Here is a 16,177-nt window from a genome sequence, read left to right as displayed (position 1 = left end):
TCCCTCCCTCCCTCCCTCCCTTCCTCTCCCTCCCTCCCTTGTCTTTGTCTTTTGAGACAGGGTTTCTCTGTAGCTTTGGAGCCTGTCCTGGAACTAGCTCTTGTAGACCAGGCTGGCCTCGAACTCACAAAGATCAGCCTGCCTCTGCCTCCTGAGTGCTGAAATTAAAGGCATGTGCCACCACCTTTTTTTTTTTTTTGGTTTTTCGAGACAGGGTTTCTCTGTAGCTTTGTAGACCAGGCTGTCCTAGAACTCATAGAGATCTACCTGCCTCTGCCTCCCAAAGCGTGGGCCACAACTGCCTGGCCTGACTTAATTTTCTTCTTCTTCTTCTTCTTTTTTTTTTTGTTTTTCAAGTCATGGTCTCTCTATGTAGCAATGGTTGTCTGGGAATTCACTCTGTAGACCAGGCTGACACTGAACTCATAGAGATCTGCCTATCTCTGTCTCCTGAGTGGCGTTATTAAAAGCATCACCAACAGTCGCTTGGTTATTCTTTAAAACATTAAATTGATAAAATAATATTCAATTAAAGTTAGACCCTCAATAAAAAGGAATTAACGTTAAAATTTTCAATAGTTTCAATTATTTCAAATAACAAAAGAGTAACAAAAAAACTTACATTTATATAGTTTGCATTGATGTAGTCTTCATTACCTTTTAAAAGGACCCGTGTAGCATCATCTAAAAATTTTAAAAGAAACAATGGATTTCTTTTTTGTTTTGATATTTCAGATTAAATCACTAAAGCCTGGCACATGCTAAGCACAATGTTCTACCACTGATCCATACTCTGGTCACAAAAATCTCTAATAAAGTTTTATTTAAAAGATTAAGCTTATGGTGGCAAGATTTAATAGATACTTACAAGGCGAAATATCTCTGTATCTATTTTTGGAAATGTTCTGAGGTAATTTGGCACAAGACATTGTCATTCCGGGTTTTTTCCGATACAATTGCTTTAAAAACAAACAAACAAACAGCCCAATAAATCACAAATGATTCTCCTTTGTTTTGCAGACTAGTTTCTATTCTAACAAGAAACATCAACCCCATACCCCCCACACTATGATAGTCTCCAGAAGAGTAGAGTGCTGACCCAGCACTGTGTCAAGTCACTTCTGTAGCTTTTGACATGCATTATGTATCTGTAATATTCTGAAAAATCTGAAAACTATTTTGTTTATCAAAGAACCTAATATTTGAATAGAAAACCTACAGAGAACATCTTGCTTTATTTTAGTTTAGAAGTACTAACAATATAAAAACTGAGGTGCTTTTTAAAAGAAAAAAGATGCATATCTTGTATGTTTTATTACAAGCTTTTATATACAACAAACAACAAATACTGAAGGCCTTTTCTGTTTAAACACATGGGAAAATCCTCAGTTTGAATAAAGATAAACAAATTAAGTCATCTACAAATGTGTTGAACAGGATATGGAAAATAACTATCCTGCATGTATATGATCCATGGGCTGAACATGTCTGGTTTAAATATAGACTTTCAAAATTCATTATATACTCACTAATCAAAATAAAAATTAGCAATGAAGAACATTCTTGTTCTTTGATGAAAATGATCTGAGGGCTTTTAAAACTGTAGAGACAAAACTAAAGAAAGACTAATTATGACAAAATATAAACTTGAAATACCGAAGTTATTTCTTTAACTTGGACATTTTGTTTATCTTTATCTTATTTTTTGAGATGAGGTCTTTGTTCTATGTAGCCTGGGATGGCCTCAAGCTCACAGAGAATCGCACTGCCGTGGAGGTGAGAACAGCAAAGGGGTGTGCTGTCACATTCGGCTCCGCTCGACTTTAAGTCTACAACATACTATTCTCATCTTCTACCTGTCATAAAAAGAGGTAGTAGCTACAGGGAAAACCATTTAAGGTATCTTTACTACTCTTTTAAATTTTGAGAGGGGCCTCACTCTACAGCTTAGGGTGGCTTGGAACTCACTATTCTGGAGTAAGCTTAAACTTACGAACATATTCCTGCCTCAGTTTTGCAAGTGATGAGATTATAGTTATAAGCTACTCTGCTTGGCTCTTACCCTTTTTTCAAAATGACACTAATTTATATAGTCATAACAAGTACTATGGGAATAAATTTAAAAATTAATTTTACAACTCTTGATGTCAACCAGTTCTAAGACTATCATTTTACCTTATAAATCATAATGCACAGAATGCTAGGTTCTTACCACTCTCAAACTAACTAGCAAATACTGTTTTAATATAATGATTTCACTTACATCAAACTGTGCCAGTACTGTTCCAGTAATAAGCCCCTCGGCTAGCTGTATCATTGACTCCCGCAGGGAATGGTCATCTTGATGGACACTATCTAGTGGGGCTTTCTCAGGAATATACTGGAAGTCTGGCTCACTTTCTAATTTTTCTTCCACTACATCATATACAGCTAAAATAAAACAAAAAACATACATAAGAATCTTAGGAGAATTCAGTAAGAAATTATCAGATACTTTCTACAGATTCAGATATTATTAATTTCACTAGATTTAACTGATGCCATTGTATAAGAATCAAGAATGGTGGTGGGTTTGAAAGGCTTTACATATTCCTTTGGAGAAAAGGATTCTTTAGCCATATGCTTAAAATTTGAAGACACATTAAGAAAATGAGGCAGAATTAGAGAGGAGGCTCAGTGGTCAAGAGCACTTGATGATCTTGTAGAGGATCTGGGTCTAGTTCCCAGTATCCACATGGCAGCTTATAACCTCCTATCAGTAAGTTCTGAGAAACAGATAACCTTTTTTAACATTCTTGGGATCCTGTGCCCATGTGGTGCACACCACACACACACACACACACACACACACACACACACACACACACACATCCACCTTTACAAAAATAAAGAAAATGAGGCAGTATTGAGTTGAAGATCTGATAGACCTGCCCTTAATTTCTAGGACATGAGTCAATAGCACAGACAAAAGCCTGTACACCATTATATATATGTATGGATATGTTGGCTTTCATAATATAAGCTGCATGTAAAATGAATGCAAAGCTAAACAAGCCTGCTTGACCCTTTCTTCACTTTTTTTGTCTTTCTTTCTTTCTTTCTTTCTTTCTTTCTTTCTTTCTTTCTTTCTTTCTTTCTTTCTTTCTTTCTTTCTTTCTTTCTTTCTTTCTTTCTTTCTTTCCCCGAGAAAAGGTTTCTCTGCAGCTTTGGAACCTGTCCTGGAACTAGCTCTTGTAGAACAGGCTGGCCTTGAACTCACAATCTGCCTGTCTCTGCCTCCTGAGTGCTGGAATTAAAGGTGACCACCTGGCTTGACCCCTTTCTTCTTCCTCCTCCTCCTCCTCCTCCTCCTCCTCCTCCTCCTCCTCCTCCTCCTCCTCCTCCTCCCCCCCCCTCCTCCTCCTCCTCCTCTTCTTCTTCTTCTTCTTCTTTTAAATGAGGGACCATTTTATTTATTTGTTTGTTTGTTTGTTTATTTATTATGTATACAATATTCTGTCTGTGTGTATGTCTGCAGGCCAGAAGAGGGCATCAGACCTCATTACAGATGGTTGTGAGCCACCATGTGGTTGCTGGGAATTGAACTCAGGACCTTTGGAAGAGCAGGCAATGCTCTTAACCACTGAGCCATCTCTCCAGCCCTTGACCCTTTCTTCTTGAATTAGTCACTAAATATACTTCATGCTCTGTTAGTATAAGAAAAGTTCAAATCCCAGATGTTGGGCTTGTAAATGCCAGGCCTACAGCTTAGCCGCACTTCTCCCTCTCAGCTCCATTTTAATGAAAACTGTTTATTATTATTATTATTTTAACATGTATGGATGTTTTGCTTGAATGTGTATATGTTTACTGAGTGTATGTCTGGTGCCTATGGATGCCAGAAGAAGGCATCAGATCCCCTGGAACTGGAGTTAAAGGCCATTGTGAGCCACCATGTGGATGCTGGAAACTAAGTGCTGGTCCTTTGTAAAAGCATCAAATGCTCATAACTGTTGAGCCATCTCCAGATCTTTAACTCCATTCTTTAAAATGGGATCTATTAACATACTCATAAAGGGTTCACCTGTATATAAATATTCTCTGCACATGACTGCTTCTTAGCCATCTTGTTCAATTAGGAAACATCATGTAACATACTTGGGAGGAAAAAAAGATGATAAATCCACACTTAAAATGAGCAGAGGTCTCAGTCTAGACTCCTTTACAAGGTTTAGCTACGTTCCTCTTGGAATTTGAAGTATAAAAGAAACAATCCAAATTGTAATAAGGTATTTGTCATCACAGAGACTTTTGTTTATATTCTGGCTCTGTACCCATCATGAACTTGTAAGTAGGTAATAAAATGTTTAAAAATATTTTCAACTCTGAGAGTAATTGATCTATCATGTTTGGTGGCTCTGAGAATTAAGCGAGAACATACATAACACCCTCGATGGAAAGAAAACTCAACAGCTACTAACCATTGTCATTGAGTGCTATAGGAGTTATTGAGAACAAAAGGGCAAAACTGAGAGATTGTTGTTGTTGTTCAGAAATTGAGCTTGGAAACATAGTATGAAGCTTAAACAAGTTCCTCAGAACCAAAATGAATAGTCTGTGAATGCCTGCTTAATATTCTTAGAAAGTCATGGAGAAGAACACAAAATACAGAAGACAAAAGAAGATGTCTGCTTTATCCAAAGATAAAAAGGGAAGTTTTCTTTTCTTTAAAATTATCTCACTGTGACATTCTCACACATGAATACAATGAGTTTCAATCACATCAGCACTCTCCTCTTGTATCTCTGCTGTAATGAAGACGCTTTTCTACATGCACACCTTTTAAAATACAAGTCTGTGCATAAGGACATATGCCTAGTGTAGATTAAGTCTCTGCTGGTGGACATAGCTTGCTGCATAACTTGGCTATTGTGCTAGTGCTACAATGAATATAAATGCAGACAATGCTAGTATGTCCAGATGAAGATTTGACATGATTAGTGAAAAGGGCATCACCTAATGAAAATAGAGTTAAAACTGGTTTTGTTGTTGTTGTTAACTATGGCTTGTTATTGAAATTTTCTAGAAGTAGAACAGAAATTTCCTCTCCTCCACCTCCCATCCCTTGTCCCAAGACAGGAAAGACAGGGTTTCTCTATATAGCCCTGGCTGTCCTGAAACCTTGAATACACAGAGATTTACCTGCCTCTGCCTCCTGTGTGCTAGGATTAAACGCGTGTGTTACCACCACCTGGTGAGATTTACTTATTCATTAAACACTCACTCACTGACTACATAACACGTCTACTCAAGTGGTTGAAGAGGAGAGCCACTTTAGGTATGTACAGTAGAATAAATACCAAGAATTATTTGCTGAGCAGAGGAAATAGCAAGTACACAGGCCCTAAAGTGTAACAGGCTGGGGCTTTTGGGAAACAGTAAGAAAGCCATTGTATCAACAGAGATGAATGGGAGATAAGAGAACCAAGATTTGGGATTTTTGTTTCCAAAAATGACAGATGTCACTGTCATTTGAGTAAGAACTGGGTTGATGTGTTTAAAGAAGTCTACTTACTCTCAAGTCCAGTAATAAACCATAACAAATTATAACAACTACTCAGTGCTAAATAGAGTACTTACCATTAGGTCGAACTAGAAGCACGAGTTCCCCAGAATGTCTCTCACAGCTGGCTTTAATAAACAAGACTACTTGATCATGGGTATGTTCTGCAATGTCCCGACCATTAATCAGTACCACTTGGTCCCCTTCATTCAATCGAGGGACACAGAGGTCAGCCTATAATATAACGTAGATAAGTGTTCAGATATGTTTTGGTATCCTGAAAATATAGAAATTTACTTTTTATAGACTATAAAAGGAGAACCAAAACTATATATAGAAAAGCATCCACAGGAAAACCAAAACTACATGTAGAAAAGCATCTATGCAAGGCCAGGAAGATGGCTAAGTCAATAAAGTATTTGCTAAGTAACCACAAGGGCCTGACTTCCAATCCCCAGAAAGCACATGAACATCAAATGCTGTAGTGTGAACCCGAACCTGTAATCCCAGTATGGGAAGGCAGAACAGAATCCCTGGAGCTTGCTGGTTAGTCAACATAGCCAATCAGGGAGCTCCAGGTCCAGAGAGACATCATCTCAAAAACTAAAGTAACAAAGTAGAAAGTGACTGAGAAAGATGACAATGTCTAGTATACACACACACACACACACATACACACACACACACACACATATACACACTTTCATCTATTTGAAAAGCAGAAATATTCTATTTTGTTTCACAGGTTCACTAAACAAATTCATTCTTCATGGCATATCATGTTCATAAAGATTCGGAAAAGATATCAAAGTGCATATATACAAGCAGCCTTAATTTTGTACTATTTAAATATATTCAGCTTTAGTTCCCATAGCTTAAATAACAGTAATTCCTGAATGATATCCTTCAAATTTTAGGTTTCAGGACACACTGAGAATTATTGCACAAAGTATACATTTGCTCTTAGTGCTTCGGTCCAAAAATCATCTCAAAACCAAGCACTGGGGCAGGGGAGATAGATAGCTAAGTGTTCAAGAACAGTGACTGCTTTCCTAGAGGAGTGGGTTCAATTCCCAGCACTACATGGCAGCTTAAATCTGTAACTTCAGGATCTAACACCCTCACACAGACTTATGTAAGGGCAAAATACCAATGCACATAAAATAAAAAAATGATTAAAAAGATACAGAAAATAAAAGAAAAAGAAATATGAATAACATGTTCTATAAAAACATGAGACCAAGCATAAAGATGGCTGGCCAGGCAGTGAAAGAAATGCTGTGACAAAGAGGAGAAATGGACCAATCTACTAAATTTCCTACAAACAATGTCATAATACTCAGTAAGGTAGTGTGACTACTGAAAAGAACACTACTGCAAAGGTTAAACTTATCGACTGCTTGTGAGATATCTGATCTTAGAGGCCAGCACGCAGAAAAATGAAACAAGAAGATACTTACCTTGATTTATGTTCTAGCATTGCGAAGATAAAAATGAGGCTAACTCAATCAAATGTTTTAAAATCTCAAATATTAAAATGTCAGCCTTTATTGTTTGTGAGGTTTTCTTTTGGTGGTTATTTGTTCAATGAAATAAATGCATATTTATATGGTCCTTTATGTAGGGAAATGCATCTACGTACCAGTTTGATTATGTGCTGTTATAAAAGTATGTTTAGGATACCCAAAATGAAGCAGAATGGTTGCTATAGTACTGGGAGAAATGCTACTTCAGCAGAAGAAGCTGTCCTATCACATTACTGTGTGGGTAGTATTCTGGCAGAAAAGAGGAAGTGGTCTATGTATTATAGGACATAGTCTTCTATGAGTCTTTTATTATACCCATTTATCACTGATGGGAATTTTCTCATATTTAACACACCTTTGTTATTTTTATTTGCATTTTTTTCTGATCTGAAAAGTGACACTTGCATATTAGATAAATTTTGTAAGAGGAACAGACATTGATTATATGATTTCCATCGGGTGGTGGTGGTGCACTCCTTTAATCCAACACTCGGGAGGCAGAGGCCAGCCTGGACTACAAGAGCTAGTTCCAGGACAGGCACCAAAGCTACAGAGAAGCCCTATCTCGGAAAACAGGGGAAAAAAAAGGTTTCCATACAGGAAGAAAACAATTAATGTGAATTATTCATTTCTAAGGTACCGAATACACTATTTTTTTAAAAAAAAAAAAACTGATATTACAATACTTGAAACTAGGTTGGGTGGTGGTGGCACACGCCTTTAATCCCACCACTTGGTGGTAAAGGCTGACAGATTTCTGAGCTCAACGTCAGCCTGGTCTAGTTCCAGGACAACCAGGGTTACAAAGAGAAGCCCTGACAAAACAAAACAAAACAAACAAACAAAAGAACAACTGAAACTGTTTCCTTTAAACTTTTTTTTTTTAAAGTTCACAACATGGAAGACAGTGGTGGTATCTAAATTAATGAAATATTTTAAAAATTATAAAGTTCTATTGCTTCAAAATGTTCAACCAAAATTTCTAAAGCACAGTTCTTTCTGCACAGTAGAAGGGAGTAAGTCACCAGCAATACATACACCTCATAAGAGCAAAGCACATTCGGGGTCATGATTCAGATAATTAAATAGGAAGACAAAAAAAAAAAATGAAAAATACCAGTAATTCCATTTTCCAGGAGAAACATTGCTAATATTTTAGCATGTTTCCAGATAACACACCAGTAAGATATTCAATGATGAACAGAAAATTCATAACTGTGGAAGCTTAATGCTGAGTAATAGGGGACTTACTGTTTCAGATTCAATGCTTTTTAGAATGTACATATTAGGACTTAAAAATGATCCATTTAAAATAATTTTAAAACAAAAAGTAGGCAAATAATGTACTAAGGTAAATGAAAAGAAAAAAGCAAACAGCAACAGAAAAGAAAAAAGCAAACAGCAACAACAAAAATGCAATAAACTCCACCTTCATCTGCATGTGTTGAATAAGGAGGCTGTTTGGACAGAACCCTTTAGGACTGTAGCAGCACTCAGTGATAGCTTCTTTCTAAGACACAGAGTCAAGAAAAATCTATCTTCCCTGCAACTTACAATATGGTCTTTAGATTTAACATTTGGCACCCGAAAAGTAATAATTAACTTTCTTCCTTATTATTTAAGCAAATAAATGATTTACTTTTATTTAATGTGTATGGGTGTTTTAGTCGCATGTATGCCTGTGCCCCACAAGAATGCCTGATTGCTGTGGAGAACACTGGATCACATTGAACTGGAGTTACAGGCAGCTGTGAGCTACCATGTGGGTTCAGGGAATTGAGCCTGGGTTCTCTGGAAGAGCAGCCAGTGTTCTTAACAGCCAATCCATCCCAATGATTTTTTTTTTAAGTACATATTCTGGGGATGAAAGCATTTGCTGATCTTCCTCCAGTTCTAAGAGATCCAATGTCCTCTTTTGGTCTCCACAGGCAGCAGACATGCATGTGATACAGATACATACAGACAGGCAAAACACTCACACATGCTAAAGCTAATTTTTTTAAAAGTACAAATTGGGGTTGGAAAGACAGTAAAGAGTACTGCTGTTCTTGTAGAAAACCCATTCCTAAGACTCATATTGTAGCTCACAACTGGCCATAACTCCAGTTCCATGGGGATGCTACACTGCATTCTGATCTCTGAGGGCACCACATGCACAAAAGGTGCACAAACATACATTCAAACATATTACTCATACACATGAAAATATTTTAGAAAGTACATTTGTTTTTTTGTTTGTAGCTCTGGTTAGTCTGGAACTCTGCACTAGGCTTAAACTCAGTAGAGATCTGCCTGCTTCTGCCTCCTGAGTGCTGATCTTACCTGGCCCCAAAGTATATATTCTTTTTTGGTGGTTGTTATTCGAGACAAGGTTTCTTTCTCTTTGTTGCCCTGGCTGTGCTGGGATCTCCCTCTATGGACCAAGCTGGTCTCGTGGTCAGCCTCCTGAGTGCTAGGATTAAAGTATGTGCCATCACCCCTGGCCCCAAAGTATATACTATTCTTAAAAGCAGTATTTACATAAAATTTTGGATAACTTACAGGTGTTCCTGGTGCTACTCGGGACACAATTACAGGCATCTTCTGATCATATCCTCCCTGGAAAACACAAAAAAAGTTAAATACTACCAAACTAAGAACATCTTAATATAAAAACTAAATATGGACAAATTCCAGGTTACCTTTACATTGAATCCAAACCTTCCATTTTCATCAGGTTTCATTTTGATTAGAACAAGATTATCATGTGGAATGCCACCATTAGGCTTGAAAAGACAAAAATAAAGAACTTTCAGATTACAAATAAAGTATATATTATATCTGTTTGTAAATCTATAGTATGTAAATAATTATAATTCTAAGAAAAATGTTAGTTGAATAAAATAAGTTTCTTTGCCTAATAAATTGAAAATGCATTCTCTCATTCTTCCTTCCATTTTACTAGCAAGAAATGCCGGCAAATTGGAAGAATCAGCCATCTCCCATTCTTTAAATCTATGTAATAGAGGTTTTCATCTTCATTATTCCATAACTAAATTAAGGGCAACAAATATTTTCCCATTGCGAAATCCAGTGTTATGTCTTAATTTTATTATATCCTATTGCCTACTTTTCTTTCTACCTTTCTGCCTATTTTCAGTGCCCCTTCATCTTCCTTATTCTTAGGACTTGGTGGACTGAAGGCTCAGTTTCTAGAGCCTTTATTTAGATAACTACATACATTTCTTGATGATTCTCTATTCATGTATGTGTGTGTGTGCATGGTTGTTTGTATAGGTGCACATGTATTTGCAAGTATGTGCATAGGTGTGTGAGCCTAATTGTGGAGGCTGGAGGGCAGTCTTGGGTAGCAGATCTCAGATGCTATCCCTCTTAATTTTTTTTTTTAAATTTATTTATTATGTATACAATATTCTGTCTGTGTGTATGCCTGATGGCCAGAAGAGGGCGCCATGTGGTTGCTGGGAATTGAACTCAGGACCTTTGGAAGAGCAGGCAATGCTCTTAACCACTGAGCCATCTCTCCAGCCCCTATCCCTCTTAATTTTTGAAACTATCTCTCACTAGTACCAGGGACTTACAATGTGGGGCTTGGCTGGCTGATCAATAAGCCACCAAAAATCCAAGTGTCTATACATTCTGAGTGTCTGTGTAGCCATCATTCAACCACTAAGCTATCTTTCAGTTGTTTCTAAATACTTTTGAGAAAAACAAACTAGATTGCAGGTTATAAAATCATAACTACCATGTGTTAATTGTCGTTGCATACCCACTACCATCAAAACGCAAGTTTGCATCTTATTTAGCTTCCTAATATCTCTTTAAATTTCCTGAAACAAATATACATATGATATTCTTAAGCCATAAATGATGTTACCAGTTTAAGAATATCACATGTATATATGTTTCCAGTTTATTTAAATCTTCTTGAGAAAGTAATAAAATTAATAAACCATTAGGATTCTAACAGCTCGTCACTTTATTGTACAAAAGCATATTCTAGAAGCAAAAGTTATAAATTTCTTTTTTTAATTTTGTTTTGTTTTGTTTTGAGACAGGGTTTCTCTGTAGTTTTCTGAGCCTGTCGTGGAACTAGCTCTTGAAGACCAGGCTGGCCTTGAACTCACAAAGATTCACCAGCTTCTGCCTCCCAAGTGCTGGGATTAAATGCATGTACTACCACTGCCTGACTTTATAAATTGTTTTTTAAAATATACAGTGCACATACACTGCTGCACACTGAAATTACCACTAAGTTGTTAAGGCAGTAACTCAAAGCAATGGGCACTTTTCAAATGGAGAAAAAGATAACACCATAATTGTATAAATCAGGATCAAAGAATCAAAAAAAAAAAAAAAAAAAAGACAAAGTATTATCATTTACAACTAAAATACGGTATGGCTCAAAATAAACTTCATTCAAGATTTTAAAAGTTCAAAACAAGCCGGGCAGTGGTGGCGCACGCCTTTAATCCCAGCACTTGGGAGGCAGAGGCAGGCGGATCTCTGAGTTCGAGGCCAGCCTGGTCTACAAGAGTAGTTCCGGGACAGGCACCAAAGCTACAGAGAAACCCCGCCTCGAAAAACCAAAAAAAAAAAAAAAAAAAAAAAAAAAAAAAAAAAAAAGTTCAAAACAAAGTGAGGCTACCTACAGTGGACTTTTCAGGGGAACAGGGCACATCAAAGGTTTCATTAGTATGGTTGAGTAGATCTTGCTGAGAGTGAGAAAAATGAATTTGGTTCCAACTATTTTTCTTAGATTGTTTGGGTGGTAAAGCTGGAGGCTGCCCATCTTCAGGAGTTTCTTGTGATCTAGAGAAGAAAAGGGCCAGAAATGAGTATTTTTAGTAATCATCTGATGGAAATATTTTATTCTAAATTAGATCAAGCAATCCAGATACCAACCATGTCTAGTGTAGAGAGGTTTTGAATATATTTACATGGAAATGCTATCTTTTAATTAAAAAAATATTTTTAAATTAGTAAATCTGTTTTTAATCAAACCAATAAACACAAAATTAAAGGTATTCATTCCTATGAAGATAATATATTAATTTGCTGTAATAATATTCATACCTTTCCAAACATTTTTTCTTAATTTTTAATTTTTTTTTTTTTAATGGAGGCATGGGTAGCCAGAGAGCATTGTAGGCAATGAGAAGTTAAAATAGAATTGCGGAAAGTAAGTTCTTATTGCCGTGGACACCATGTACTTCAGACGCATGGCCCAGAGGCTCCCTGAGCTGGAACTGACTAGCATGCCTCCTCACTGAGGGCTAGCATTCATGTACAAAAAGGCTCCACGATAGCACCTATGAACCATAGTCATTAGCAAGGTACAATAACCCTAAGGGTATACAGTGGCATATAAACCTTAGTAGTAACCAACAGCTTTCTAACTGGACTTAAGATCTACTCAACAAGAGAGATATTGTTCTTGGTACTGAAAAGCTAGCCAGTTTCCCAGGGCTAGTAGGCTCACAGATCTTGGACAAGAACTTATAGCCACTGCTTTACTAACTAGCATAACCACAAACTACACTCTAAATATTTGTCCTTATATACACAAATAGGTATAGTTCTCACCCCTCATCAAGGAACTCTTTGCAACAGATGGAAACCATTAGAGAAAAACTAACCAATCAAAATGTAAAGTCATGGAGTCCAGTTGCAATGGGTACATCTACATAACTTCTGCATCTAAGGGAACATTGCAGAAAAGGGGGTGGGAAGGGCCAGAGGATTAGGGGGTTCTGTGAGACTATATGTCATGGTAATATCAGAAGCCACACCCAAAAAGTGAAACCAACATGGCTGCCTATACAAGAACTGAGCAAGGACAACGACAACAGATCATCCAAAGGGGCTGGGGAAAACTCACAAGGCTTGAACTCTACATAAAGAACTATAGATAACTAAGGAATGCTGAGAGAAGGAGAAATACTCTTCCAGGAACAAACACACCAATTATTTATCCAATACCAGTCAGTCAGTCAGTCAGTCCTGAAAACATACAGACCAGTAACAGACAGTGTAGGTTTTATGTTACATATAACTATATAACTATATATATGCATATATAAGTATATATAAAACTATATATATAATTTATTTATTATATGAATGAACACTAGCATGTATGTAACAATTAGTGAAAGAGGTCATGAATTTGAAAGACAGAAAAGGGGGCTTATGGGGGAAGGGTTTGAAGGAGAAGAGATGGACTTATAACCTCAAAATAAAAGAAAAAAAGAACCCTGAGAATTGGGTGTTGAATAGAAAAAACCTCCTGGTAGGTATAGTCTAATGATCTTAAATGATTGTCCTCCTTTACCATGGCTCATGAGGTTAATAAATGCAACGATGTGACAGAGATCAGAGTATTTAAGGTCGTCATAGAAGAGACAAAAATGCATGGAATCTTGTCAGGTGAGAAAACAATATATAACGCTCTAATCTGTGGCAGTAGGAACTGATGGCTAGATGTTCAGGAGATATTTCAGGTACAAATTATAAATCTTTTTCTTTTTTTGATTTTTCGAGACAGGGTTTTTCAGTAGCTTTGGAGCCTGTCCACTCTGTAGGCAAGGCTGGCCTTGAAACTCAGAGATCCATTTGCCTCTATCTTCCAAGTGCTGCGATTAAAGGCGTGTGCCACCACCACCTGGCAGAAACTATAACTTTTAAGAATGAACAGTCTATAGAATATTACTTGTGATTTTTCACAAGGGCCAAAAGGAAGAAGCAATGGTTCAACTTCTATCCTATTAAAGCTGGCATCCATGAAAGTGAGGTTGGAAAAAGAGAATAGGAATAGGAATCTTTTTTCCTCTTAAAAATAAGCATATATTAATTGTAAAAATTTTAATAGACCAAAAGTTTTATTATGGTATTTTATATATACAATGTATATTATATATTTTTATCACATTTGTTCTCCACTATCTTCCTGGCCTTTGGTCTTTTTTAAACAGTCCCCTTTTAAATTCAGACTCTATGACAGAAAACTTATTTCTCTTTCTGGGTCTGGCTTCTTTAACATGATGATTTCTAGTTCTATTTAAATCCCAACAAACATTTCAGTTTTTCCTATGGCTGAATAATTAATACTTCATTGTATCTATATTTTACATTTTATTCATCCATTCTTCTGATGGGCACACTGGCTGTTGACATAATTTAGCTACTGTGAATACCCGCAGTGAACATAGGAAAGAAGTTATCGTTAGTATATGATGATGCTGATTCCCAGGATTACTAAAGATGCATCATATGTAGCTTCTATCTCTTCAGTGCTGAGATTAAAGGTGCATGCTACTATATCTAATTAAAACTGATCCTTTCTTAAATTATGCGTATGAGTGTTTTATCTACATATATGTATGTATATCAAATGCACTCCTTGTGCCAGAAGAGGGCACTGGACTCGGGAGGCAGAGGCAGGTGAATTTCTGTGAGTTCGAGGTCAGTTTGGTCTACAAGAGCAATTTCAGGACAGGCTCCAAAGCTACAGAGAAACCCTGTCTCAAAAAACAAAACAAAACAACACCAAAAAAAAAAAAAAAAAAAAAAAAAAAAAACCAAAAAAAAAAAAAACCCACCAAATAAAACAAGACATTTCAAGGACAAATAAATACATTTACAAATATATACTTAAAATTACATAAGTAACACCTTGTTTCAAGTACTCTAATTTCCAAGGCTATTTCAAGTGAAGAAATTAAATTTACTTTAAACTAAAGAATTAAGAAAACATTGGAAAGGGGGTCTTACGGTGATGATTCCAGAACTATGCTATTAGCTTGCGTTGATGATGGAGATCTCTGATTTACAAAACCATCACTGGGGGATGTGTGAACCACATGGTCTACCAAATGACCAACAGAAGATGGCCGGACCCGGGTCCCCTCTTGTGTGAATGCAGAACTCCGACTAAATGAAGAGAAACAAAGACTGAAGAAAAGTATACTTTTAATTTTCCATGCTTTTTGATTATCTGGTTTCATCTTAAAGTGGGTATATATGTTTGTGTGTGTTTTAAAGACTACGCTGACTAGGCAGAATCTCTAACAGTGATATAAACAGAAAGAACACAGCATAGGAAGTCAATACATGACTGCCATCTACGTCTGCCAGAAGCACTTTACCCATTCTGCTCTACCTAGTATTACTAGGTTTCACTCATTTTACGCCTTATTCAAATTTATGAAACTGACTAGAATAAATGTTCAGAAATAGAGTCTAGTCTCAATTATGTTTTCTTCTTAATGTTTCTAATTTTGTGGAATTTGAATTCCTAAGATTATATGATGAGGAAAAATCCCACTATTCCTAACCAGCAGTTACATAATTATCATCTTTATGATTATAATTGCAATAGTTAATAACTGAGCACTTGCTATGTACGGGACATTTTTCTAATTATTTTTTATTTGTTATATCTTTTAATACCACATTAAAACTGTAGGACACTTACTATAACAAGGATGCTGAGAATAAAGGCATGTGCCATTGTGTCTATCTACAAATAGGATTTAGCAGATGAGAAAATAGGATGGAAATTAACTTCAAGATTTAAACATTGACTCTAGGGCCACTGCTATACTGTACTTTTCCCCCAAATCATCCTTAAAATTATTTCATTTCCTAGAAAACTTAATCAGAGCTATTGTTATTTAGATCATCTCAATTACACTCCTACCTTCCCTTCCTTCCCCTCACCTCATCCTACCCCCCACTCCCCCTCCTCCTCTTTCCTAGCTTTACTTCTTTTCCCTTGCCTTCCCTTCTAGTGTGGGAAATCTGAGGAAGTCTTCCCTTTGCAGTTCAGACAGGGCTAGAGCTGTAGCACACAGCTCTTGGTTCAACTCTACCTGAGCTTAGGGGGCTGCTGTTAGAAAGCATTTTTTAGGCCAGAGGAAGTGCTAGATCACACTGAATAACAATTATTTAAAAAGCATTTTCCAACAATTTACACCCTCTTAGAAATCCTGGTATTGCCAGGAGGTGGTGGGACACCTTTAATTCCAGCATTTGGGAGGCAGAGGGAGGTGGATCTCTGTGAGTTCAAGGACACAGCAAGTTCCAGGACAGCCAAGGGCAGTTAACA

At 36.7% G+C, this 16,177-nt stretch overlaps 1 protein-coding gene across 5 annotated transcripts in view; it reads right to left on the bottom strand.

The window, feature by feature from the left end:
- Nucleotides 1-16,177, bottom strand: part of Ptpn4 (protein tyrosine phosphatase non-receptor type 4) — a 182,482-nt gene that overhangs the window by 36,432 nt on the left and 129,873 nt on the right. For 4 of the 5 annotated variants that reach the window (XM_057769285.1, XM_057769287.1, XM_057769286.1 and 1 more), the window contains 8 exons: nucleotides 14,842-15,000; nucleotides 11,721-11,880; nucleotides 9,750-9,833; nucleotides 9,610-9,666; nucleotides 5,620-5,776; nucleotides 2,264-2,430; nucleotides 869-959; nucleotides 623-684 (listed from right to left, as the gene is read on the bottom strand). In XM_057769285.1, the coding sequence (XP_057625268.1) occupies nucleotides 623-684; nucleotides 869-959; nucleotides 2,264-2,430; nucleotides 5,620-5,776; nucleotides 9,610-9,666; nucleotides 9,750-9,833; nucleotides 11,721-11,880; nucleotides 14,842-15,000 (937 nt within the window). The remainder of the gene's footprint in view (nucleotides 1-622; nucleotides 685-868; nucleotides 960-2,263; nucleotides 2,431-5,619; nucleotides 5,777-9,609; nucleotides 9,667-9,749; nucleotides 9,834-11,720; nucleotides 11,881-14,841; nucleotides 15,001-16,177) is intronic. The other variant, XM_057769289.1, reaches the window with a different exon arrangement.

This window comes from Chionomys nivalis, chromosome 5 (genome assembly GCF_950005125.1).
Source record: "Chionomys nivalis chromosome 5, mChiNiv1.1, whole genome shotgun sequence".
NCBI classification, from domain to species: domain Eukaryota; kingdom Metazoa; phylum Chordata; class Mammalia; order Rodentia; family Cricetidae; genus Chionomys; species Chionomys nivalis.
The sequence above is the reverse complement of the archived record's forward strand: the minus strand, read 5'-3'. Positions and strand labels throughout refer to the sequence as shown.